General features: G+C 43.0%; 2 protein-coding genes and 1 long non-coding RNA gene across 3 annotated transcripts; 1 reads left to right on the top strand and 2 right to left on the bottom strand.

Moving 5' to 3' along the window:
* The first annotated feature begins 1081 nt into the window (after nucleotides 1-1081).
* LOC128869503 (uncharacterized) lies at nucleotides 1082-2429 on the top strand. The gene is made up of 3 exons (XM_054112072.1): nucleotides 1082-1313; nucleotides 1372-1516; nucleotides 1590-2429. Exons 1-3 carry the CDS (start codon nucleotides 1311-1313, stop codon nucleotides 1871-1873), a joined length of 432 nt encoding a protein of 143 aa, XP_053968047.1. The 5' UTR covers nucleotides 1082-1310; the 3' UTR covers nucleotides 1874-2429.
* Nucleotides 2430-2578: 149 nt separating this feature from the next.
* Nucleotides 2579-3214, bottom strand: LOC128869502 (uncharacterized). Its single transcript, XM_054112070.1, has 4 exons — nucleotides 3143-3214; nucleotides 2861-3085; nucleotides 2729-2791; nucleotides 2579-2659 (listed from the first exon to the last, which is right to left on the bottom strand). Exons 1-4 carry the CDS (start codon nucleotides 3185-3187, stop codon nucleotides 2621-2623), a joined length of 372 nt encoding a protein of 123 aa, XP_053968045.1. The 5' UTR covers nucleotides 3188-3214; the 3' UTR covers nucleotides 2579-2620.
* Nucleotides 3215-3253: 39 nt separating this feature from the next.
* Nucleotides 3254-3712, bottom strand: LOC128869504 (uncharacterized). Its single transcript, XR_008455321.1, has 3 exons — nucleotides 3640-3712; nucleotides 3392-3570; nucleotides 3254-3331 (listed from the first exon to the last, which is right to left on the bottom strand). It is a non-coding gene; the product is annotated as an uncharacterized LOC128869504 (long non-coding RNA).
* Between the last annotated feature and the right edge of the window lie 23076 nt (nucleotides 3713-26788).

Raw genomic sequence — 26788 nt, 5'->3', positions numbered from 1 at the left:
CCCGGATTTATATCCGGCCAAGGACTGTAACTCCAGCTGCATTCCCCGTATGTAGGTAGGGGGAATATTAATGCTGCTACAACAACAAAGAGTGACCATGAATGTAGCGGGTCCGTTTACATCTAGTGACTTCGGCAACAAATATGTACTCGCTGTTATGGACTACTTCAGTAAGCGGCTACAAAAATCAACGCTCTAACAAACCAGGAAACCAAAACCATTGATAAGTTTTTTGTACAAAATTTGGGGACTCAGTTTTGTGTGCGTATTGAACTGTACTCAGGCCAAGGAACAAACTTCGAATCCGCAGTATTTAAAGAGATATGTCGCCTAATCCAGCAATCGGATGGAATGGTCGAAAGACTTAACGCACTTACGTAAAACAGTTAGAAAGTGCCCCCAAGGACCATCTTTGGAAGCGATATCAGACTTCTGTGGTGCGATTCACTAACACATTTTATTGATATTCGCTTTGTTATCTTTCCTTAACCACAATTTTTACGATTTTGCTATTCAGTAACCCATTTCATTACGAAAATCGATAAGGCAAAATCAGCTGTTTGGTTAACCTGTCGATTATCGCGAACTAAACGACAATAATTTTGGTGTTGTTAACTCAAACGATAAAGAAGAATTAGTGATTTTAATCAAAACTGTGAAATTATATGATCAAAAACTTATTTAAAAAGCGTGAGTATGTCCTTTGAGTATTTGGCTTATGATTTATCGCGTGGAGAGGAGGAAGTGAGCCCTCAAATAGTTGATCGAAGTTTGCTCCGGCATGTGGACAATCCTTTCGATTTGGATGCAGGGGAGTTCCAGAAGTTATTCCGTTTAACTCCTGACTTGACTGAGGACGTAGTTTCGCAGCTTGACAGCCATCTTAGAGGTTCCAGAATAACAGCGATCTCGACTGAAAAACAGGTAAATTTGGTAACATTCAAGCTAATTCAGTTCTAAATTCTGCCTTTATACAACTAGGTTCTAGCTGCACTGCGATTTTTTGCAACCGGGTGTTATCAACGACCCGTAGGTGAGCAATGGGGAATATCTATGAGCCAGTCGTCCGTTAGCCGTAGCATTCATCGGGTAACAGCTGCAATCAACAGCTCCATGTTTTGCGCAAAGGTGAGATTTCCCATGACCCAAGTGGAGCGGCAAGCGGCAAAAGAAATTTTTGCTTCAGCAACCTCCCCGTTTGTGGGAGGTACCATTGGAGCTATCGATTGCACGCACGTGTCAATTTGGCCCCGAAACGTCATGAAGAAGCGTATGTCAACCACCACGGCTACCATTCGCTTAATGTCCAAATGGTAACAACATAATTTGTAAAGTATTCAAGAATCAAGATTCCCTTTTAATGTTTTACAGATATGTGATCCTACACTTAAAATTTTAAACGTAAATGCCAAATTTCCGGGAGCACGGCACGATTCATATATTTGGAGTTCCTCTGCGGTGCGAATGGTTATGCAACGGAATTTTGAAATTGGAAACCATAACTTGTTTTTGATTGGTAGGCTTTTTAAGCTATTAATAAATATATTTAAATAAAAATAAGGGAATTAAAAATCAAAAATTCTCTGCAGGTGACTCCGGGTACCCTTTGGAGCCTTGGCTGATGACTCCTCTAACAAACCAACCGGAAGGTACTCCGAAATTCTTGTATAATGAGGCATTGTGCAAAGCTCGTAACCCAGTTGAGAGACTTTTTGGCGTTCCGTCCGTTTCCACGGCAGTCGGTTCTACGTTACCGAAACGACCCGGATTTATATCCGGCCAAGGACTGTCACTCCAGCAGCATTCCCCGTATGTAAATATGGGGAATGTTTATGCAGCTACAACAACAACAACAACTTTTTGGCGTTCTTAAGGCAACGTGGCGGTGCTTGTCTCAACAAAGGACACTCTTGTACGATCCAGGATTTACTGGACAAGTAGTTAACGCGTGCTCAGCTTTACATAATATTCGTTTAAGAGAAGGAATATACCAGACCGAAAATGAATTCACAGAGCCCAGAACAAACGACATTTTTGTAAACCAAGATGCACCATCCTCAACAGCAAAGCGCATCCAAGACCGACTGATTGCTAATTTTTTTACTTAAATACTATTTTCACTCATAATCATTCCGCATACATATCTATGTGAACACTCGGGTATAAAAAGTTAAAACATTTTCGTATTTATTGTTAAAACCTTTTACTGAACAAAATTACATGCAGATTCAATAACAACAATTCAGTCTTTAACTTCAGTTTACATACAGTTTTAGGTTACAGGCACATAAATCTATTTATGTATATAGGTATGCATAAGCGTATGTACACATGGTTTATAAATTCAAAGGTCAGTCTATTTGTAAAAACGAAAACAATACATTCTAATTCATTTAATTAATGTTACTTAACATTAGCACAGCTTGTTTACTTATGTAATTCAAATAAAAAGTAACTTCAGGTACTAAAATAAACATTTGGTATATATGCACATAAAAAGGTAATCAGGAACTGCGGAATTGGTTTCTAATCTACATACGATAGATTGCATTCGTTAGATGGTTGAATGCTTCTGCGGTAGCGCTTAAACTATTCCCCAATACGGCTATTGCCTCCGCCATCATTTTATTCGCCTGGGCACTTGCAGAGCTGCTTTCGGCTAAAATTTATTAAAAAATAGCAAGAACAATTAATAAAATGCCACTTTTATGTGTTGAAAATAAATTACCTTTAAAGCATCTGCTTGTTGTTTCGCGACTTCTACGGTTTCTACACTCGACTGGGCTAGCATCTATTAAAAAACAATCACCAATGGACAAACATAATAAAATTATTTTACATTAAGTTCAAAAGAAATTACCTTTAGTGCATCTGCCTGTTTTTCTGCTATTTCCAAAAATTTCTTCCGAGCATTACCGTCTTCTTCCATGCGCTTTCTTTTCAAGCTCGCCCGTGGTGTTCTCCTGTCTGAGATGTGCGAATTACCTGACCTCAGCGTGAAATTTTCTGCAAGTGGCGTCCGTAAAGGCGACGGGGCTTCCGAAATCACCCTTTCATCTTCCACTTCGATACCCATTTGGATTACCTAAAAATTTAAACACCAGTAAGTTACACCTTAAAACATACACTTCATGCAATTTACCTCCTCCAGTGGAATATTTTCAGGTGTTGAATCGTGCCCCTTCATATATTCCTCCCCTATAAGAGCAGACACCCGCCTCTCGAATTCCGTTAGGGGCTCCTCACTGATAGGCCTGTTTCCAGTTAAAGCTTGTTGCCTTCGCCGATTTCGTGCTTTAATGCTGGTGCGGCTTTTTAAGTCCCGCCATACCTTTTTAGGGAAATGATTAACATCTCTCTACTTTTAAGTAATAACACAATATTTTCTTACCGTTTGCCATTGATTCACTGTCTTCACTGCTCCACCCAGACTATTTAATTTTGTTGCTAGCTCGCTCCACTTTTTGTCGCACTCGAACTTCCCATGGAGGCTGTGCCATTAGGTAGTCAAGCAGACGATTTAGCTGCTCGGGTGTGGCACGGCTTCTTTTAGTAGCTGTCGATGTCATCCTAAAGCAATATACAAAAATTATTAATAAAACAATAAATTGAAATAAACAGTTATTTTATTGTACTTACTTTGTACATATATTATTGGTAAAAAACACTCACAATTGCATTTAACAGTTTGGCTACTATGTTTTTTTGTTTCTCTTCTTCATGTTATTCGCTCATTCTGGCATTTAATTTGACAAAGATGCCACTCTCTATCAGTTTGAATAAATAGAAGAAAACAGCTGTTCAGTGTTAGTTAACATAAGTTGGTGAATAGCACAATCGACAGTGCAATCGATAAATACTGAAGAGAAAAATAACAATTGTCGAATCGATAAGAGTTAGTGAATCGCACTACTGAATGATTTATTGTTCGGAAGTGATGCCCCTCCTGTAATGGGCAGAATTATACCATCATATGAGGCAACATACCCGGTGCTGTGAATTCCGAAGGATTTAGCGAAGGTTGGTTGGTTGGTTAAAGTGGTGATTCATGCAGAATCCAACTAGCGCTTCCGCACCATTTTGTTTCCACATCCTCGTTTCCAACTTATTTACCAGTTATTTAGAGCATGACTATATTTAGTCTATGCGGTTCAGGAACCTTATTAAGTTGTTGACATCTAAGTCAGACAGCTGTTCAAGACTCTCAAATTTAAGTCTATGACAATAATTACCTGCTCCAACACCACAATCCATTTTGGAGCCATCTTGTTGACTGTAGTGTCCAAGTTGTTAAGTGTTACTCCATTATTCCTGAGATCCGCTTCATTTAACGTCAATGCCTTTACGGTTGCCATCTTCTTAATATGTAGATCAACCGGAATAACGTGTGTCAGTGCGTTAAGGACCTCCCTAGGACATGATCTGATTGCACCGACCGTTATTGTACAGGCTGATCTTTGTATTCTGCTGAATAATTTGACCAAACTACCGCCATATGATAGAATTGGTCGCATAACCGCCTTATGTAGCCATAATGTATACTTGGGTTGAAGACCCCATCTTACTCCTAGCATACGTTTACAGGCATATAAAGCAATTTCTGGTTTCTTTACCCGTTTCCAGCTAAGTTTGGAGTCCGGAATTATTTCTAAGTACTTTGCACTAGTTGAAATTGAGAGTTTGTCCATTAAAATTTGGTAGGATAAAAATTGGTACTTCATATTTGGTGGTAAATAGTTGTGTTTTACGCGTTTTTAAATTTAGGCCACCGCCTATGGTCTAAGAGTTAAGCTCTAGCGCTCCTTGAGTGATACCACTGATCGTGTTCGAACACAGATCTGATGCCATTAGCACCACATCATCAGCGTACCCCACTAAATATACCCCACCCCTATTATACTTTATTAAGATTTTGCTAATCACACATAACCAAAGAAGTGGAGGTAGTATTACCTATATTAGCTTTGATTATCCTGGTTTCTAGCATAGAGATGATCCATTTGCTGATACAATTTTTCACCCATTTCCATGGCAGCCGGTTCTACGTTACCGGAATGATTCGGGTTTTTCCCGGCCAAGGGTTGCCGCCACAGTAAACTAGCCCTGTCTGGTTTACCGTATCTCACCCTCAATCTCTCGTCACAGGAGCAATCCCTTGCAGCACGTTTGGTCCAAATACTTCTCTTGAGGGCTGGCGTCGAACCCAATCCTGGACCAGAGGTATTTTACTGCTGCATCTGCCACAAACGGCTCCAGCCGAACTCCACCTCGGTTAGGTGCAATAAGTGCAACGGGTGGTGCCATCTTAACACCTGTTCAGGCCTTAAGACTCATAGGGAGCGGTCCACCATCATCAGGCCGCAACACTCTTGCGAAACGCACAGCAGGACCAACGTAGACAACACCCCGCGTCCCTCACCCCCCGTCTCTCACCCCCCGAGCTACGATCACACTCCCGAGGAGTTTTAAACTCTTACAACTGAACTGAAACGGACTTACGAGTAAACTTGACGAGATAGTCGACTTCATGAGCCGACATATAATCAAGATAGCTGCGGTCAAAGAGGCAAAACTGCACGCTAGCTCCCCCCTGATCACCAGGGACGGCTACAACGTGCACAGAAAATATCGCGAGCGAGACTACGGTGGATGCTTAGCGTTTATAGTCCCACATACAGTGCAGTATCGTCTCATCGATGAAGGCATCGACCGCAGGGACAGCACCTTGGAATGTTAAGTGATAGCTGTCCGGCCATGCGATGCCGAGCTCGAAATCTATACTATTTACATACCCCCTGTCACCTGCTGCCCGGCAGGATATCACCCTGATATTGGTGCGCTCGTCAGGGGTGAAAACCGATTGGTAGTAGGTGACTTTAATGCGCATCACGACCTTTGGCATTCAAGCCTGCCAAATGATCGTAGGGGACAGCTATTGGCAGAGCAGATAGACGATTCAACATTCAGCACTGTAAACGACGACGCCCTCACTAGGGTAGGGGGCAATTGCAGCAGTGCGTCTGACATCACAATTGCTAGTGCAGGTGTGATATATATCATAACCTGGCGACCTATGCTATCGCTTGCATCAGACGACTTGCTCATTATCATCTCGATCGAGATGTTTCCGCGAATCGCCGGTCATACATCACCTTCAACAAAGCTGATTGGACCAGATTCGCGGAATTTACTGAATACATCTTTGCCGCTCTCCCCATTCCTACCGATGTGCGCGCAGACGAACGTGCATTCCGCAAGGCAATCACAGCTGCCGCGGCTCGCTTCATACCCGTTGGAAGGATCCGGGACATACGTCCTAATTTCCCAGTTGAAGCAGCTGTTCTGGCGAACGAGCGTGATCGCCTACGCCAGGTCGATCCAGCGGATCCTCGGTTAAAGGATCTCAATTCGGTGATCCGGCAACTGGTTACCCAATATAAGTGGACCAATTGGGAAGAGCATCTGAAGTCCTGCAACTTCACCTCTGGTGTGAGCAAGTTCTGGTCCACCATAAGGACCCTGTCGAACCCGACGAAGCACAACGACAAGGTGGATACCACCTTCAACGGTCGTGCCTCGTCGGTTCCGAAGTGATGCGCGAGCTATTTTAGCCGGCAATGAGTTCTGTATCCTCCAGCCGACAGCCAAACGTAGTGCTACCAGACGGCTGCACAAACAGACATACAACAGTGTGCCACTTGTTTTCTCCAGCGATGAGGTTCAGGGGCCATCAAACACATGAAACCATCTAAAGCCATTGGCTCTGACGGACTAAACATGCTGATGCTGAAAAAGCTGGGTCCATTGGGAGTAGAATATCTGACCAAGGTCTTCAACTTGCCTATGGCCACACTCATCATTCCTGATAAGTGGAAATTAGGGAGAGTGGTCCCACTACTGAAGCCTGGGAGACCCGCCAACCAATGGGAGTCTTATCATCCGATAACTCTCCTTTCTCCAGTATTGAAGACTTTTGAGGCCCTTCTACTCCCATTCTTTACGAAACACCTGACCCCAGCCTCACACCAGCATGGGTTCCGAAGAGTGCCTAGGGCACTCACCGTCATTAACACCCAGGCAAACCGCGGACTCAACCAAGGCGCCCCTGCGAGAGGACTTGCCTAGTAGCGGCTTGCCTTAATTGTAAAGAGCTCATTGCTCCATCAAGGAGGATAGGATTTTTTGCTATATTTGATTGGATACGACATTTTGTAAGCCCTACTGGACGTCTTCTCCAATGTTGTGACCCTATTCTCAATGTTTTCTGAGAGAGTGATTTGATCGATCGGAATCCTTCCTATCCTTCCTGTTCACTACTACACTTTTGAACTGTTTCCAATTTGTTCTTAGTGGATTATGATATGATAAGGGTGGATATACTTCAAGATCCAATCTGTGGTCCGAAAAAGCTTTTTTGTTGAAACTCTCCAATTTTTTACCTTCATGGAAGTATTTTCAGACAGTAATGTTATACCTATTTTTCCACACATCCTCTAAAGCATTCCTTGCTTGGAAAGGTGAAAGTCAGGGTATTACCCCTGTTATATGCTCTTAAGTTAGTTAGGATAGGTTCACCTGGCTGGCTGAAAGCCATCAAATAGACCTACTGATCCTTAGTGTTACCAGATGGAGCTAGACCCTTACGTTTTTTTATAGTAGACATCTTGTAATACATCTGCGTTTTTTGCGAATCTTAGTAAGCTTTGGAGCTCTATCCCCGAGAGGTCTTCTAACTTCTCATATTGTAAAACTCCTAAGCATTTTAATCTGGTTCTAGCTAATGCAGGGCAAGAAGATAGAAGGTGTTTTCCTCTCTTCTAGTTCATTGCAAAATCTACAGCTATCGTTGTTTGTAATTCTTATCTTGTATGCGTGCGCCGCTAGCAAATTGTCAGCATACCTATGCTAGTTCTGATTTCTTTTCTAGACAGAGATAGTACGAATCGGACATATTTATCTGCACTCTGTGTACACATGATTTTCGCGGGTATGTCCGGGTACCCAATAGATAAGCAACCGTCTGTATGCGGCTAATCTCCCTATGGATTCCTTGCTTTTTAGAACATTTTTAGATGAAATTTCATATTAGTTTTTTGCTTTTATCGCAGCTTGGCTGTCAACGTATATATTTATTTTGGCGTTGCCTGATGTCTTTTCGAATGCTATTTCCGCAGCTTTACCTACAGCAAAGACTTCTGCTTGAAAGATACTGCAGTAGTCAGGAAGCTTAAATGGCTGCCTGATGCCTAGCTCTGCGCAATAGATCCCCGTCCCTACTCCGTCTAACATTTTCGAGCCATCAGTAAATATATTAAGAGTGTTTGGGTTAGGTTTATTCATTTTTTCCATCCCTCTTCTTCTATTGTTGTTCGGAATTTTTTCACACAATTGCATTTCGGAGTCATATAGTCCGTTTGGACCCTATAAAGAATGCCTATTGAGCTATGTCCGAATGTTTTACAGGTAAGTTGGCCTGTCGCACTGAGTCTCACGGCGGATTTAGCTGCTAGACATTCCGCCGCAATATCAATCGGTGACAAGTTGAGTATTCTTTCAAGCGCTGCCATTGGAGTAGTTCTCAATGCACCTGTTATGCAGAGTGCACTAATACGTTGAATACTTTCCATTGGCTTTTGGTTGAGTGCTTTGCGATTAGCTTCACAGCGTCGCCTTTATACCTTCTTTTTGTGTTTGGCATCTTCCGTTCGCTTTCTGTAGATCGCTGCTTCTTTAAGGCCATTTGCTCCTCTAACTTGTTGGTGAACTTTGGGTTCGATGCGGCACATCCAGCACGTGTTGCAAAATATGCACGGCCTTTTTCTACTTCCTCCCTAGCCCATACCAATCTTTCCGCTTTTGCTTGCGAGAGATTGGTCATGCCACCAAGTCGGTCGCAGGTCTTGACCGCTGCTTTGTATCGCGACTTAGCTTTCATCTTCTCCTTACTTGGCTTTACTCTAGGTCTTTTCGTACTGTCCGAAATGGCACCATCGAGTTTTACCGGAGAGTTAAGTAAAGCATCTTCTTCTGCGGTATTTACGCCAGCTTTCCAGGTCAGACTCTGCTTGAACTATTACACCCGCACGCTGCATAGCGATTTTGTTTTTCTCGATTGTGTTGGCAGTAGCAATACAACTACTATAACCTGCTCCCGTTATAGTAGAGGTGTGGCCGCTGGTGACAGAGCGCCCGTATCCACTGTGCCCGCCTGAGTCCGCTTATAGTACAAGTTGAAGTTTTGAGAGAGAAGCCGCTTACCTCGGTGCTGCACTCTGAGTTCCTGGATCAGTATGTCCGTATGCTGCTCGTTAGCGTTGTCAGTTTTGGCAGATCCGGCGTCTTCCAGTTGCATACACATGAGAAACTCGTTAGTGTGGCAATCTCGTCCTGCTTATCATCCAGATTTTCTGAACGGAATAACTTCAGATGCATTTTCTTTACGCCGAATCGAAGTTTGTTGTCCACTTTTTCCAGTGTTTCAATACTCTCCTCCGAGATTTGGAGAAGGATACACTGTTCTTTTGCGGAGTCTCAGCTTTAATTATACTTTAGTCACCCATCGGAACAGTGTGGTAATGTGCTTGCAAATATGGGATTATCAGCTTAGCTTCGAACTCCATGTTCAGTGTCCAGGTACGAACTCTTGGCCGTCGTGAAATCTCGATAGCTGAGATTTTTTTGAGGCTCCAACCATCCCAGTCGCTCGGGATCCTGCTAACAGCGGTTTGCAAGCAATCAAAGGAGAACTGTTCGGTATCTTTTGTCACACTGTATCTAAGCCCCAACTCCATTGACTCAAATCCTGGCACTTGACCCTCCAGGCTCGCCATGACGTGGTCAACGACAAAACAATACAGCCGTGTCTCGATTTCGGACCTATTTTCCAACGCAGGCTTACCGCGGTTCGTTAGTTGGGGTCCACCAACGTTTTTTACAGGTGATCCAGTGCTACCTCATTAAACGCGTGTTTGGCTGGTCTGGGCGTGTAAGCAGTATGTGCCATCTTGTGTATTTTGCAGTTTTGCCATCTTCGTCCTGCGAACGATTGCGTTTTACGGCTTCTGCCTTCGGGCAGACCACCTTTTGGCTACTTGCCTTATCGGTCGGGTCTTCGGGATGAGTTTTCCCTTCGGCCTCATTTTTGCTTATCCTACCGAAAATATTGAGAGACCTCTGGTAAAGCTTATACCTGGACGGGCCTTTCTTTATGAATCTGCGCTTTTGCCCCTTGGCATCAGCGGATGTAGAAGATAGATTTAGAGTTGATGGTGAGCTGTGGCCCACAGCGTTCCAAACTTCCTCAGCTCGTTTGTGACCGTCCGCTTTGTGATTGGGTTCGTCCGCTTGTCCGTCTGCTTGTCCTTCCGCCTGTCTGTTTGTTATGTCTTTATGTCAGTCCGTTTGTCCGTTTGCTTGCGCTACCCAAATTGTTCTGTTTTGATTTGCTCATTCTGATTCTTACGATCACCTGCCCCTCCGGAGGGCTGCCATGTCGCCATGTGCGGGGACCACGGAGGCCGCCATGGCAGCATGGCACGGCCACCGTTAAAACCTGAGGTTGCCTGACTTTTTTTTAACGAAGTTTACGTCTTCGACCTACAGTTTGTCAAGAATATCTTTGCATTGTGAAGAATAATTCAAAATTTTATCTTTGATCGAGAATTCCAACAACAAATAAAAAGCAAACAAAAAATTTATACACATTTTCCATTACTTTACTTGTCAACGACTATTAGGTGCCAACAGTTATTAAATAAACACAGTCTTCTAAATATCGCCTATAAGGTTCTAGCGAGCGTATTGTGTGAAAGACTGAAGCCCACCGTCAACCAACTGATTGGACCTTATCAGTGTGGCTTGAGACCTGGAAAATCTACCATCCATTTTTTATAAGAGCGTACAATTGTTGGCCTGGCGGCGGTTAGATCGAGAAAGAAACGACTGGCGCGCTTTGTTAATCTCGGCCAAAATCGCGTAAGCGGTTATCGCGCCAATTAAGAAGAAAAAGTTGTGTTGACATTACTTTGTGACTTTTATTTAGCAATCTAGTGATCGGAATTATTAAGAGATGTTTTATTTGTAAAAAACGTAACAATACTAACACCGTCGATGGTAGTTTACTTGAGTATTTAAAAAAATGCTCCGAACTAAGCGGTGAAACGACCTTCATCTTACTCTGCGTCAAAAATGTTTTTGATACGTGCGTATAGTCGACTTAAGGAAGCGTGTCCGGCAAGATTCAGAAAATTCCGGTTAAAAAAATTTAAGTGCTGTAAAATAGACATATCATTATCGCAGTACGCGTTGTGAAATTTTTGTTTTGTGAGAAATTTAGAAAACGTACGTTGTTTAACAAATGGGTTCAGCGTATGAAAAACGTTTGAAGCAGCTCCTCGAAAAAATATATCTGCCGTTCGCCACGCGATCTTTCACCCCAGCAAAAAAAAGTTCGGTGCGAAAGAGCAAAGGAGTTGTTCGTTAAAAAATCATGTTCCATACTTCATTTCGTCCACACAATGGCTTTCGAATTCGCCAGACGCAAGTCCGATGTGGTCCATTTTGGAGAGCAAGGTGAGGACTAAAAAATATGCCAGTATGGATGCGCTGAAAAAAGCGATTATACGAGAATGGGCCAAAATACCTCAAGATCACATTCGTGCAGGATGCATCTCATTTTTTGACCGTTTGAAGGCTATAGTCAAGGCAAAGTTGGTCATATCGAGCTAAAGTGAATATATGTTGAAATCGTAATCATTTTTGAACAATTTTGTCTTTGAAATTAATAAAAATTAATTTCACACAAAAAAATTATGGTGTTTTGAACACTTCATATCGTTCACTCTGTATATATTGCGTATTATAAATATTGTAGCCCCATAAAATGCAGTTTGTTAGAATCGAATTTTTCAATAAAACTGCAACGAATAACTAAGTTTAAACAATTTGTTTTTATATAATTTTTTTATATGTTTTTATAAAATGGTGTGCGTTCTACATCAAAAGCCATATAACTACAATTTCCAAACTTTGTACAAAATTTAAAAAGGTAGTCATCGAAATTTTCAACTTTATAATGAGAATTTTCAGAAAACGTCAAAGTAAGCAGCTGTATATGCCATGAAAATGTAGTGTTACTTTAGTATAGCATTTTATGGAAGAAAATGTTTCCACCTCAGCGAAAAAAAGATTGTCGAAAATCAACGAGAATTTTGAGCCATTTGAAACTTGTAAACTTTGTGTTAATTCTTGAACGCAGGTGTAGTTCACCAAAACACCACAGTGTAAGACCGCTATTGGCACATTCCCATGGCAGCCGGTTCTACGTACCGGAATGACTCGGGTTTTTTCCCGACCAAGGGCTGCCGCCCCAGTATACTAGCCCTGTCTAGTGAAACTCATATCATCCCACCCCTTACGTCACAGGAGCAAACTCTTGCAGCAGTCATGCTCCAAATACTTCTCCTCAGGGCTGGAATCGAATCCAACCCTGGGCCAGAAGTATTCTACTGCTGCGTCTGCCACAAACGGCTTCACCCGAACTCCACCTCGGTTAGGTGTAACAAGTGCAACGCGTGGAGCCACCTTAAGACCTGCTCAGGTCTAAAGTCACGTAAGGAGTGGTCCACACGGTATGTGGCCACGTGTTGCTCCCGCGAGCAGGCGTCTGATGCCTCCACGGCTACTACACCCCCTGATAGGCCGGCACTACCAACCGCCACCACTACCCACACCTCCACGGTGAGGAGCCTATCAGAGCAACACAACTCCCCTTCAACCCCTCCCCTTCCTTCCTGCTCCAACCCCAGTGCGGGGACAAACCAGCAGCTCCTGGTCCCCCGCACAGTCTGTTCCGTGTGTCAGACCGTAATACCTCGGAATCTGGTATCAGTCCAATGCAATTCTTGCAAAGGCTGGTGCCATTTTCGGAGATGTTCCGTCCTGCGCACCACCCGTGAGTGGACACGCGACTACGTTGCCCCCTGCTGCAGAGCTCTGCAACCACTACCGCCCCCGGAGGCGCGGCCGCCCACCACCATCAGGCCGCAACAACCACAGTGGATTGCGCAGCACGTCCAACGTAGACAACCCACGCGTCCATCACCCGCCGAATCACACGGACCTCACGGAGAAGCTTCAAGCTTCTCCAATTCAACTGCAACGGACTTACGAGTAAGGTCGACGAGATAGTTCACTTTATGAGCCGGCACAGTATTAAAATAGCTGCGGTCCAAGAAACAAAGCTGCACGCTAGGTCATCTCTGATCACCCGGGATGGCTATAACGTGCACAGACACGATCGCGAGCGAGACAATGGTGGTGGCCTAGCGTTTATAGTCCATCACACTGTGCAGTATCGTCTCATCGACGAAGGCATCGACCGCAGGGACAACACCTTAGAATGTCAGGGCATAGCTGTCCGGTCAGGCGATTCCGAGCTCGAAATATTTAACATATATAATATATATAACCCCTGTCACCTGCTGCCCGGCAGGATATCACCCTGATATAGGTGCGCTCATCAGAGGTGAAAACCGATTGGTTGTAGGTGACTTCAATGCGCATCACGATCTTTGGCATTCAAGCCTGCCAAATGATCGTAGGGGACAGCAACTGGCAGAGCAGATAGACGATTCGACATTCAGCACAGTGAACGACGACGCCTCCACCAGGGTAGTGGGCAATTGCAGCAGCTCGCCTGACCTAACAATTGCTAGCGCGGGTAAATCATAGCCGCAACTGGTAAATCAGTATAAGCGGACTAAATGGGTTGAGCACCTGAAGACCTGCAACCTCACCTCTGGGGTGAGTAAGCTCTGATCCACCGTTAGGTCCCTGTCAAACCCGACGAAGCACAACGACAAGGTGGCTTTCACCTTCAACGGTTGCACTTCGTCGGACCCGAGGAGATGCGCGAGCTATTTTAGCCGGCTTTTCATATTGCATCCTCCGGGCGACAGAACCAAACGTCGTGCTACCAGAAGGCTGCACAAACTGACGAACGACAGTGCGCCACTTACTTTCTCCGGTGATGAGGTTCAGGGGGCCATCAACAAGTCGAGATCATCGAAAGCCATTGGCCCTGACGGCTTAAACGCGCTGATGCTGAAGCATCTGGGACCCCTGGGAGTAGGATTCCTCATATCGCGGGCTTAACCAAAACCGCCCCTGCGAGAGGACTGTCCTAGTAGCGTTGTACTTGAAAAAGGCTTTCGATACAGTCAGCCATTCCACACTACTAGATGACATTTATCAGTCGACACTCCCGCCAGGGCTGAAGAGGTGGTCCGCGAACTATCTGAGCGGTCGGCACTCGTCAGTGATATTTCGAGATCAAACTTCAAAGCAGAGAAAGATTAAGCAAGGTGTACCGCAGGGTGGTGTCCTTTCTCCCTTGCTGTTCTATTTCTACATCTCGAAGCTCCCCCAACCACCAGAGTTTCGATGGCCTGTGTTCCAAAGTGAACAACTACCTCACCGACCTTTCTCGCTTTTTCACTGCGAGGAATCTCAAACTTTCCCCTACCAAGTCCACGGCGACCCTCTTTACCATCTGGACAAAGGAGGTCAAGCAGTCCCTTAAGGTAAAAGTCGATGATGCACCAATTCCGACGGTAAATAACCCCAAAATTTTGGGTGTAACCTTTGCTCTCCTTCTCTGCGCATACAAACGCAATTGCCACAAAAGTCCAAAATCGCAACCAGGTCCTTAAATCGCTGGCCGGCAGCACTTGGGGCAAAGACAAAGAACTGTTGCTTTCGACAATTAAGGCAATTGGCCGGCCGGTTCTTAACTATGCTGCGCCTGTCTGGTCGCCTGGAACTAGTGATTCGCAGTGGACAAAGCTACAGACCTGTCAAAATACCGCCATTCGGACAGCGACCGGGTGCCTCCTGATGTTACCCATCCAACACCTTCATAACGAGGCACCAATGCTCCCAGTTGTGGAGCACAACAAATTGCTCAGCAAGCAGTTCCTGCTTGGATGTTACCGCAGGTCTCATCCCTGCAGACACCTGCTTGAGCCCGAGCCGCCTCCCAGGCACGTCAGGAGACACCTCCTAGACTACGCTGACGAAATCCAGGACAAAACCGACCGTAACCTACTGGACCGAACAGTATTTAGACAGTCAATAAACGACATTCACCGGGAGACCGTTACCACCTTCTTGAACTCCCGTCCTGTGAATGCCGTAATCGGAGTCCAACCACCACCTATTGCACATGAAGAGCTCCAGCTTCCCCGTGAGACTCGTGTAACACTGGCACAACTACGTTCTGGATACTATAGCAGGTTAAACTCCTACATATCCAGAATCGACCCTGACATACCAAACACATGTCCGGCATGTGAAGGTACCCCGCACGACACTAACCACCTCTTCACATGCCCCCTTAAACCGACTCATCTAACCCCTCTCTCCCTCTGGACCCAACCTGTCGAAACAGCATGTTTCCTGGGCCTACCCCTAGATGAGCTAGACGAAGACGAACGATGATATGCCTACACTGACAGGGCTACCTATGCTGTTAACAACAACAACCGCTATTGGCACGAACACCAAAATGATAGAAATTGTTTTTTCTATTAGCGGTCGCTGGCAAAAAATGGCAAATCTTCGGACACCGTGTTCAAAGTGGATGAAGTTTAGAAGGATTTAATTTGTGTTAATTCTAATTTTGCACGCAGGTGTAGTTCACCAAAACACCACAGTGTAAGACCGCTATTGGCACGAACACCAAAATGATAGAAATTGTTTTTTCTATTAGCGGTCGCTGGCAGAAAATGGCAAATCTTCGGACACCGTGTTCATAGTGGATGAAGTTTAGAAGGACTCAATATGAAGATCACCAGTCTGATTTGCTTTTAACAACAAATTTGGAGTGCTTGGCATGATAAGATACATCGAAAGGCCGGCAGAAAAAGTGGTGACAACCTTGTGACAGAATATCTTGATTTAAATAGGAAAGATTGTTTTAGCATCAAAACGATTACGAATGTTATTAAAGACTTTTGCACTACTGATATACAAACTCTTTTTTTATTGACAATTATATTTACAGTTAACTATAAAAAACCAGATTGGTTTGGCACGTTTACCGATATGTGACTATAAAATGGTGATAAAAGCTGCGGATCAAGTCATGAATCTTTGTTTCCAATTTATATACCTATGAAATGATACTTTTTTCAATTCCAAACGTTTATTAATAAAAAATGGTTACAAATTTAATCTTCAAAATAATAGCCATCGCTAGCGACACATTTTTTCCCGTCTCTCAGGCAATTTGTGGATGTCGCGCCAAAAAAATTGGCCGCCTTTGGCCGCAAAACAATCATCGAGCCATTTTTTGGCTTCTTCGTGAGAATTGAAGTGCTGCTCGGAAAGTGCGTGACCCATCGATGCAAACAAATGAGATCGGTGGCCACAGCTCCTGGTTACTAAGATATAATTTTGGCTAGAACCATTTTTGCTCCCACCTTATCATGATTCCATTCAATTTAAACGCTTGTAACATCGTTGAAGGAGGAATTGGAGTGCTTAAAATCCGTTTTAAATTTTGCAAGTTGTTTTGACATACACCCCCAGAGGCAATCATATTTATGGAAGAAAATGGTTATTAAAGCAACCGTATTTGATCTATTTACACAAGGTTTTCTGATTAGTCAAGTGAAGACTGTAGTTTGCTCAAAAATAAACATTATTTTATCAACCGTATTTCATAACCGTAAAACTTCAGCACTGTTGCAATATTGTGATTGACTTATTGGTTCATTTGAATAGAGGCACTAACCAAATAAGAAAAACTATAATAAATATAGGAATTTTTTTTTAGATTTATTATTTAAAGTTTGATAGTTTCGGTTGCCTCATTGTTTATAAATATGTTGATGAATGGATTTGTACAAATTCTCTAGATAGCCTAAAGAAATTTCAGACCAGGCCGTTTAAATGATTCGAATAAGGCATTTTCGTCTTCAAATTGGTAGATATATAGATTTTAAACAATGTGTAACAAAGTTTCTAAGTGCTGGAACGCAATCCACATTTTGTTCACACTTGAAGTGTGTACAGGTGCATTATCCCGTGGGAAGATCCAATAATAGATCCAAATGTTTCACAAATCTACAATTTGAAATTTGCTCCCCACGACATAACACCACCTTCACGGCTGTGATGTCGACTCAAATACCTTTCCTCCTTTCTTAGGTCATAGAAATATAATAGTAATTGTATCCATGCGGCCTATCCGGATTGAACTCCTCTTCGTCACCGTCGTCACGTTCCATTCACCGGGATCGTTATTTGTAACATAACTCCAAGTTATGTGGTCCCTTGCAAAATTGAGGTGGCGTTCTTTGCCAAATTCATTCAGAGGTTAGATGGAATAAACATTTGATGCGTGTTTATTCTCGATCAAAGTACAGTCTTCACTTGAAGTATCAGAAACCCTTGTGTTACTATATTGAATAGGGTTATTTAAAACCAATTTCTTCCATAAAAATTAATGTCTCTAATCAAGTGATTGATTATCGAATTCATAATGATAAACGCAATTTTCGATACTGTAATTGGTGCTGAGCCTGCTGAATATAACAACAGCTTGCACACTGCAGCAACAAATAATGAGTCAACAACATTTTTAGGGCGTCTTTTTGCAATTTTTGAGAAATTGTAACGGTTGCTTTATGATCTCAAAATAAGCAATAGAAATATATCGTACATTGGTATTACATTCGCCGAACATCCTTGTAAAAATGTAATAACCTTTTAGATTTTAAAGTACACTTTTGTAACCTAAATACGGTGCACATTTATTGGCTTTACAAAAAAATCTGCATGCCATCTTTGCTTAAGTCGAAATGATATTTTTAAATTTTAGGTAACTTTAATTATAAAACTATGCCAACGGGAAAGCGGTTCCTTGGTGGAACCCTGAACTGCCAAAGCTTCGTGTGCTGTCCAGAAAATCTTAATAAGGCCTTAAAAACCCAACAGAAGAGGACTGGACTAATCATCGACTTACACAGAGAGAATATAAGAAAAAAGTACGGAAAGCCAAACTTGAATCCTATAGAAATTTCTGCAGTAGCGTCGAAGAAATGAGGAAAACAGCGAGACTTTGTGAGGTCCTTTATCTAGACCGCTCAGTAAGGCTCGATTCCATTCGAAAACCTGATGGTTCATACACCGAGTAGTAGACCGGGTAGTAGAACTCTCTCTGAAATAGGGAGTGGCATGAACAATAACTGTAGCGACGGCGAAGCCTCTGGGTACAGCTGGTATATTGCTAGTCGAATAGTGACAAAAGAATCGATAGGGTTTTCCTTGTCTTGCTTTGAGAACTTTAAGTCCGCTGGACCTGACGGAATATATCCAGCAATGCTTAAAAAAGGAGACAGGCTGATTGAGGCCCTGAAAAGGATCTTCACAGCCTGTCTTGCACTTGGTTATATACATACCATCCCAATGGCGACGCGTGAGAGTAGTATTTATTCCAAAACCAGGCCAAGATGACTATTCCCTAGCAAAAAGTTTTAGCTAATCAGTTTGACATCATTCGTGTTGAAAAGTCTAGAACGAATGGTGGAGAAACATATCCGAGTGGGGGTATTGCCGAGAAGTCCACCTAGTAGAAATCAACGCGCTTACCAGACTGGAAAATCATGTGAATCAGTCTTACACGATTCTGTTAGCAAGATGAAGCCGGGCTGGAAGCTGACGAATACACAATGGGCGTGTTCGTGGAGGGGGCTTTTGATAATGCCACTTTCGGCTCAATATGTTCTTCTGCCGAATGAAACAGAGTTAATCGAATCATTGTAAAATGGATATATAATATTACATGCTCTCTGAGATGCTGTTAACCCATGGTGAGAACAGTGACGAACTAATCACAGTCAGGGCCAAGCAAGGATGTCGCCAAGGGGATGTTTTTTATCCGCTGTTGTGGCGCTTAGTCGTAGACTTTCTACTAGCGAAGATGCAGGAACTCGGTTTTCATGTCCAAGCATATACGAACAATGTCTGTGCGCTAACAATCGGAGGCTTTGTACGAAAGTGCAGAGGATTCTGGACAAAATCGATCACTGGTGTATGAGACAAGGTCTTTCCGTTAATCCGAACAAAATCACCCTGGTCTTGTTTATGAGAAAACGGAAATTGGATGGACTCAGTCTTCGAACACTGAAAGGTGGGACCCTTGGTCTTTCCGATGAAGTAAAATATCTAGGAGTAATCTTGGATAAGAAACTGACTTGGGGGACACACGTTTCATTAAAGGTGAATCGCGTATTAAGGATTTTTCATCAATGCCGTAGAGCCTTTGGTAAAACCTGGGGTCTGGAACCTACTGTGGTCCCATGGATATACACAGCACTTATGGTGGCGACGGAGCATGGTTAAGTCCACAATCCGGGAACTATACAGGCCTTTTTTTTTCTTTTTGTGGAGGAGGGGAAGCATCAAAAGCCTTTGGCCGAAGCCGTGGTGTGGGACTTTAACCCAACTAAACCCCCCCTCATGTCCTACGATATGTCGTCCTGGAACTTCACCGTTAAGTAGAACGTCAGGAGGCCGTTGTGAGTATATTATTACTCAATCGTCTGTTATTGTCATTCTGTTCTGTACATTGTGTTAAGGAGCTCTTTCTAGGGACCTACGTGAATATTCCGCGTATTGAAGGTTCTTCATGATATTTGCGGCCACTACACATGTAATTTTCCAGTTTTCTTCGTTTTCGCACATATGTGGGATAAGATTTGTCTCACTTATGTTTTCCCAAACGTTCCCTCAAGTATATTTCGTTCATTAATAAACCGCGGGCATTAGAACAAGATATGCCTCGCCATTTCTTGTTCTTCGGGGCACTGCGGGCAGTACGGGTCGTTCTTAAGATGGAACCTGTGTAGGTATGCTTTAAAGCAACCGTGTCCAGTCAGCAACTGTGTGATACAAAAATCAATTTCTCCGTGTTTTTGCTCAATCCACCTCGCAATGTTTGGAATCAGTTCAAAGGTCCACCTACCTTTCTCGGATTGCTCCCATCGTATCTGCCATTCTTCAATTGTTCGCAGCCTTTCTTCTTTTTTAGCCACGTTCGACGGTTTCTGCCCAATGGTATTATGTAACCTATACATCTCAACCGCGAGAAGGTCGATAGGCACCATTCCCGTTATCACATGGATTGCGTCATCTGAGACAGTGCGATAGGCACTGGCTACTCGCAGGGCGCCAAGTCTGTATGTGGCTCGTATGTGTTGGATGGCTTTGTGTTTGCCCAGACTGGTGCTGCGTACAGAATCACTGAGCTTGTGACTGTTAACAGGAGTCTCCGGATACTTGCGCGAGGGCTGCCAATATTACGCATTAGTCTAGTCAACGCGTTATTTATTCTTACGACTTTTTCACTAACTGACTCTAAGTGATGCTTAAAGGTCATTTTCGAGTCAATGAGTACTCCCAGATATTTGATATATGGCTGCGACTTTATCTCATGGTCAGCTACCGTAATAACTAACTCTTCACGTACCCGTCGTGTCAATACGACTTCACTTTTTTGAGCTGCAAGTTCTAACTTCACATTTTTAAGCCATCTTCTAATTCTTACAATTACATCGTTGCATAACGCTTGCAACACGTCCAGATGCTTTCCCACTACCACCAACACAATGTCGTCTGCGTATCCAATGAGGGTAGCATCTTCAGGATGCTAAAGCTTGAGAATACCGTCATACATAGCATTCCAAAGTATTGGGCCAAGCACCGAGCCCTGTGGGACACCGCCACTTACTTTATATGTGTCTATTCCGTTGTCAGTATCATAAAGCAAGAGCCTGTTTTCAAAGTAGCTTGATATGATTTTTTGCAGGTATTTCGGCACCGCGAATCCTCTCAATGCACTCATAATTTGGGGCGAGCTTGCGGAGTTGAACGCATTTTTTATATCTAAGGTAACAACAGCGCAGTATTTCTTCGTGCCACCTTTCCATTTCCAGTCGCTAGTGGCTTGACGAGCAATACTCATTACAGCTTGTATTGCGTCCACGGTTAAGCGGCCTTTTCTAAAGCCGTATTGGTTTGGGCAAAGCCCTGTTGGCTTCTCTAGAAACTCTTGCATTCTGTTACATATGATGCGTTCTAGTATTTTGCCGAGTGTATCTAGCATACAGAGTGGACGGTATGACGATGGATGGTCCGGCGGCTTTCCTGGATTGGGTAGCAGTACCAACCTCTGTTTCTTCAACACTTTTGGGAAAACGCCTTCGTTGAGACATGTGTTGTACAATTTAGCAAAAACCTCGGGTGTTGATTTAATTGCTGCTTTCACAGCTACATTTCCATCTAAGTCCGGAGCTTTGTTATCCGCAAAGCGCTGTACTGTGGAAAGCACTTCTTGTGTGGTGACTTCTGGGATGTTGGCTACCATCACCCATTGTGTCTGTCGAGGATTTGACTCCACCTGATATGGAAATAATGTGGAAACCACTACTCGCAATAGGGCTGGGCACGTTGGCTGTGGTCCTCTTGGATTCTTGATAGTTCTCATTACAACCTTATACCCCATTCCCACGCTGTCGCAAAGCTCTTTAAAACAGCGATTTTTGCTAGCCTGTATAGTTTTTTTAAGCGTATCTTTACAGGTTTTATGTTGTGCTAATAATGCGTCGACGGCTGGTGTACCACGAGCTCGCTTCAGCTTTCTGCGCACTCGATTGCAGTCTCCTCTTATTTTTGCGATGTGACTATTCCACCAATACACTGCTTTTCTGTGTGGCCTTCCCGATAACCTAGGCATGGTCGCGTCGCAGGCCTTGCTGAGACAGTTGCTTATGACTGCCGTCATGCCTTCTGCTTTCATTTCCCTAGCGCTATCTAGAGTTAGGCAAGCGTTCCAGCTCATGTTGAAAACTTCGGGATCAAAAGATTGTCTCTTCCATCCTCTTTGCTGTGCTCTTTGAGGGCGAAAATCGCTATTTTCTACACCCATTAGTATATCGATGGTTATTGCCTTATGATCGCTGTACGTGTAGATGGAGCTTACAGTCCATGTTGCGTTGCGCGCTATAGTACTATATGCGAAGGCAAGATCCACTATTGAGCATCCTCTTTCGGTTTGAAAAGTGAATTTACCAGGCACATTAAGCAATTTCAGGTCAAATGGTGCCAGGCTTTCCAAAAGCACTCTGCCACGTCTGCTAGTACGCGTACTTCCCCAGGTAGTAGACCAGGCATTGAAATCGCCGGCTATAAGTACTGGATGCTTGCCACGTGCCTCAAATGCCAAGGCTGTCAGCATTCGTTCATATTCTTCTGCGGTGAGGCTCGGTGGAGCATAACAACTGAAGAAATAGATGCCTTTCGTCTTAACCCATGTAAAGCCGTGTTTAGCAGTCATCATTTTGCTCTGCGGCTTAACGGGACATCCATTGGCCAATCGCCGACTTGTTTGAACCATCCGACGTCCAGAAATAACCATCGATGTTTTTGTATTGCTCGGATATAAGTGCAATATCTATTTTGTGCTCTTGCATGGTCTGCTCCAAGAGTTCTTGGGCAGCTTGACAATGGTTGAGATTAAGCTGTAAACCCCTCATTGGATGGCTTCTCTTCGCGCCTTTTTAGCTAACGGACATTTGTAGCTGCCGGCTGCATAGTTCCCCTTGCACAATGCACATTGTTCAGGATTTTTCCACGTAAATACCTTCTGGCCTTCCTGACCACATTTTCTACACAGTCCCGATCTGTGTATTTGCTCCTTGCACTTTTGAGCGACATGATGGTAACCCCAGCACTTGAAGCAACGCTTAGGAGAATCGACCTTTCGTACCCGGCATGACACCCATCCAAATCGCACACGTTGAACCTCTAACACCTTTTTCGCATCTCCGGGTAGAAGGACCGTTGTACACCGTTCTTAGGCTTCTTGTATCTGGACGTTTAATATTGCATTGGGCATGAAACGCGTCACACAATTCTTCTGCAGTGGTTACCTCATCCAGATCTCTGCACTGTACTGTTACAGTGTGAGTTTCAACCGTCACTTTTGCAGCGGTATTCAGAACATCTTCAATCGCTGTCTGATATTCTGATGTTTTTTCGTACGGTGCCCCTTTAAGCTCTATGATAAATTCCTGCTTAGCTGTTTTGCGGATTGCTTTTACATCTTCTCCGAGAGTCATGAGAGAGTCCGATGTTTTTACCTTACGCAGAATGTCAGCATACGTAGCATTTTCAAACTTGGATATGATTATAGCATCAGGCCTTGTCCTCACCGATTTAGGCGGCTTCTTTTCTTTTCTTGGTTTGACAACCGTCTAGCCGGCATTTTAGCCTTTAATTGGTGCCTGTACTGGTTTTGTCTGATGAATCGCTGCCGTTGCACACCTTTCACAACCGGGTTGCCAGTTCCTTGCGTGCTAGGACTGTTTCTTGTTCTCGTCCTTTTAACCGATTGTGTAATTATACCGGAACATTCTTTTCTAATATTGTTAACGTCTGAGGTTTTTGACGTATTCTTTTTTGGAGTTGTCTGCTGTTTCTCACACTCTTCCATCGCCATAATAGCTTCGGTGTGTCTCTTTTTTATAAGTGAACCGATCTTTTTTATTTCGTGATGCACATTGTGACGGCCTTTGTAGTACGCCAGGAGAGAGTCAATAGCTTCATTTTTACCTGTAGTGCCTTCTTCTTTTCAGTTGCACATTTTTCTTCTCCAGCGGGTTTTCCGATGCAGCACCCACCCACTGGTGTTTCCATCTCTTTGTTTTTTGCTCCGTCTGAGCCTCTTATATGCCGTATTGTTGGCGTTATCAAGCTGCTTTGGGGCGTTACGTCTTCGGCCCTTATTAGTTCTCTGGCAATGCATTTTACTAACGGCGTGCTGCATAGCTCCGGTTGCACTTGGGGCGTCCCTTTCATTTTCACTATACAGGCTGCAAAGAAGTGTATGTTAATGCATTACGGGTGCCATGAATACAACTTCTGGTGATGATGCCCTAAATGCTGTGCTTGATTTGCTCTCCGTGGACTTTAAGATACAACAGGAACCATAAATATGGTTTCTGGCACGAAGACGCAACTTCTTGGCACAGAGAAATATTTGAGTTGCTATCTGAGCAGTATCCACTGTTTTTGGCACATAAAGACGACCTGATACCCACAGTTTGATTTGGAAGGAAATTTGATGTCAGATTTGCAAAGTGTTTTGTGACAAGTCCGAACAGCAAACTATAAAACTTTCTACTAAGACTTGGACGGAAAGACGTTCGGTTGATGGTCGGTATCATTACAGGACTCAACCCATGGGGTCCGCATATGACGACCATTGGAATCATTGAGAACCAAATGTGCCTGCCGTGCTAGGTGAAGGCGGATATCACTGTGAGTGTCCTGCCTTTGCTAGAGCACGGCTACGAGTTTTGGGTTTCGATGTCGTGAGTAATATTCGTTCTCTAAAACTGGAGGATAATAACAGATTTGCCAAAGAATCTGGAAAATTTTCACAGGACTAACTATCTCTATCTCTGTCTATATTCTTTCCCATCTATTTCTATGATACTTTTCTCCTTCCCTCCTTGACTATCTACCTTCTTTCCAGAGCTCTAGAATCTACAGGACTAACTAACTCTATCTCTGTCTCTATTCTTTCCTATCTCTTTCTATGATACTTTTCTCCTTCCCTCCTTGACTATCTACCCTCTTTCCAGAGCTCTAAATGCAATGGGCTTTTTAGCCTGAGTGTTTTAGGAGCCACCAAATCTCCTGGTGCTCCTTGGCTCGGCCTTTTCCAATTTCATTTCATGCCAACGGTAGTATTTAGAATGCTATTAACCCTATATCACTAAACTGAAATCAGCGTTACTCTGTCACTAATCATTCGTGTCACAGACTACAAATTAAAAACAAGTATATTTTTATATTTCTTTTTTTTATTTTGTAAATTAAGCTAAGTATTTTATTATTTCTATTTAAGTAATTATGAAAGTTCTGTGGTGAGACGGAAATACAATATGTCGAATTCGCAAAACTGCAGGCATGCATAGTCTATTAGACGAATGTTTAGTGATCCAGGGTTAAGAAAACAATTTAATTTTTATCTTGAGTCGACTTAAGCTAACTATGGTATACAACCACAGAAATAAGTTTTTTCGCTTAAGTTTGAAGTAATAGATGCAAAAAGGCGCTTTGACTAAAAAAAGGAGTTTTTATTTCGGTGGTTACGCTGTTTTAATAATGCATCAATGAGTGCATATAGTTTTCGTAGACAAAGTGGTCAATATTTTCTTGTAATTTTTTTTTGTTTCATTGATTGTTTTTTATGAAGAGCTGTCGCCGAATAACCCTACGAATAATGTTCCTCATCAATTAAATTAAATATAAACTAACAATTATTCGGCAGGCATTGCTCTGTTGTGAAGGCAAAGAACATAAATCCAAGTTATGTATTTGTAATTTCCATCTTCACCCTCCCTCTCAGTTTTAGAAATAAGTCAATTGTATTAACTTCAACCTTTGAATGATTACTATCCTAATTTAATTTAATCAGAACCTTATTTAAAGAGTCACGAACTTTACTATTCCCTTAAAATTAGCTGGCGACATAGGTATGTATAACGAAATAACATATCCAGTGATAACCGCCATCAGAAAAAATAAAATTTTCGATAAACCGATTTAAATCCCAAATTAATAAATTTAAGTGAAAATTACAGAAAGGAACTATTTAAAATGCATTATTAGACTCTAAAGAAAATTTTGCACTGTGACCAAAATAGATATATTGTGCTAAGCTTACTGAGGTACCCTATATTTTAAGACTTTTTAACAATTTTAGCACATTCTGTTCCATAATATCCGGTCAGTCCATAAGTTCGTGTGTTTTTTAAAGGAGGTTTTAAAATTAATTAAAAAAAAGTTTAAAGTATTTATTAATCAATAATATATTTTCCCTCATTATTAACAGTGTCCTCCCAACGTTTAGGCAAATTTTTAATTCCCTGCTCAAAAAATTGTTTGTCCTTGGAGCCAAAATACCCTTAGATATCCCTTTTTATAGCTTCTTTTGAGGAGTAGTTCTTGTTACTCATATGGGATTGAAGTCCACGGAAAAGGTGATAATCACAAGGTGCAATATCCGGAGAGTATGGTGGATGCGGCATTAGCTCCCATCCGAGCTCGTTCAGCTTGCTTAATGTTTGCCTTGCGGTATGAGGTCTTGCGTTGTCGTGGTGAAACAAAACTTTGTGTCTATTCACTAAAGACGGTCAATTTTTGTTAAGTGCCTCATTCAGGTTTGAAAGCTGATGGGAATAATAATCAGCAGTTATCGTCTGGTATGGTTCCAGAAGTTCATAATAAACAATACCGGCCATATCCCACCAAATAGACAGGATAATCTTCTTGGGGTGAAGGCTATCCCTAAGGGTCGGTTTGGTGTTTCATGTTTATCTAACCATTGGCGTTTGCGAACAGGATTATTGTAAAGGACCCATTTTTCATCACCAGTAACGATACGGTTCAAAAAACTTTCATTTTCAAGCCGTTGCAGCAGCTGAGAACACACATTCACTCTCTGCTGAAGATTGGCGACGGAAAGTCTATGCGGAACCCATTATCCCAGCTTTGAAACCTTTCCCACCTGAACCAGGTGCCTGTGAACTGTTCCATGCGATGATTTAACCTCTGAGCTATCATATCGACTGTCAAATTTGGCTCAGCTTCCACGAGTTCGAGCAAGGCGTTGGAATTAAAGACTTCAGGACGTCGCAGTTACCACTTCGGAATT

This window comes from Anastrepha ludens, chromosome X, assembly GCF_028408465.1.
Source record: "Anastrepha ludens isolate Willacy chromosome X, idAnaLude1.1, whole genome shotgun sequence".
Lineage (NCBI taxonomy): Eukaryota > Metazoa > Arthropoda > Insecta > Diptera > Tephritidae > Anastrepha > Anastrepha ludens.
This window is presented reverse-complemented; position numbering and strand designations above follow the sequence as displayed.

What these genes read in the sequence shown, in the direction of transcription:
- LOC128869503 (XM_054112072.1), top strand. An exon ending in CCATAACTTGTTTTTGATTG is followed by an intron (nt 1,517 to 1,589) that starts GTAGGCTTTTTA and finishes AATTCTCTGCAG; the next exon opens with GTGACTCCGGGTACCCTTTG.
- LOC128869502 (XM_054112070.1), bottom strand. Translation starts at nt 3,187, where the DNA reads ATGAAGGGGCACGATTCAACACCTGAAAATATTCCACTGGAGGAG. An exon ending in AACAGGCAGATGCACTAAAG is followed by an intron (nt 2,792 to 2,860) that starts GTAATTTCTTTT and finishes GTTTTTTAATAG; the next exon opens with ATGCTAGCCCAGTCGAGTGT. An exon ending in AACAAGCAGATGCTTTAAAG is followed by an intron (nt 2,660 to 2,728) that starts GTAATTTATTTT and finishes AATAAATTTTAG; the next exon opens with CCGAAAGCAGCTCTGCAAGT.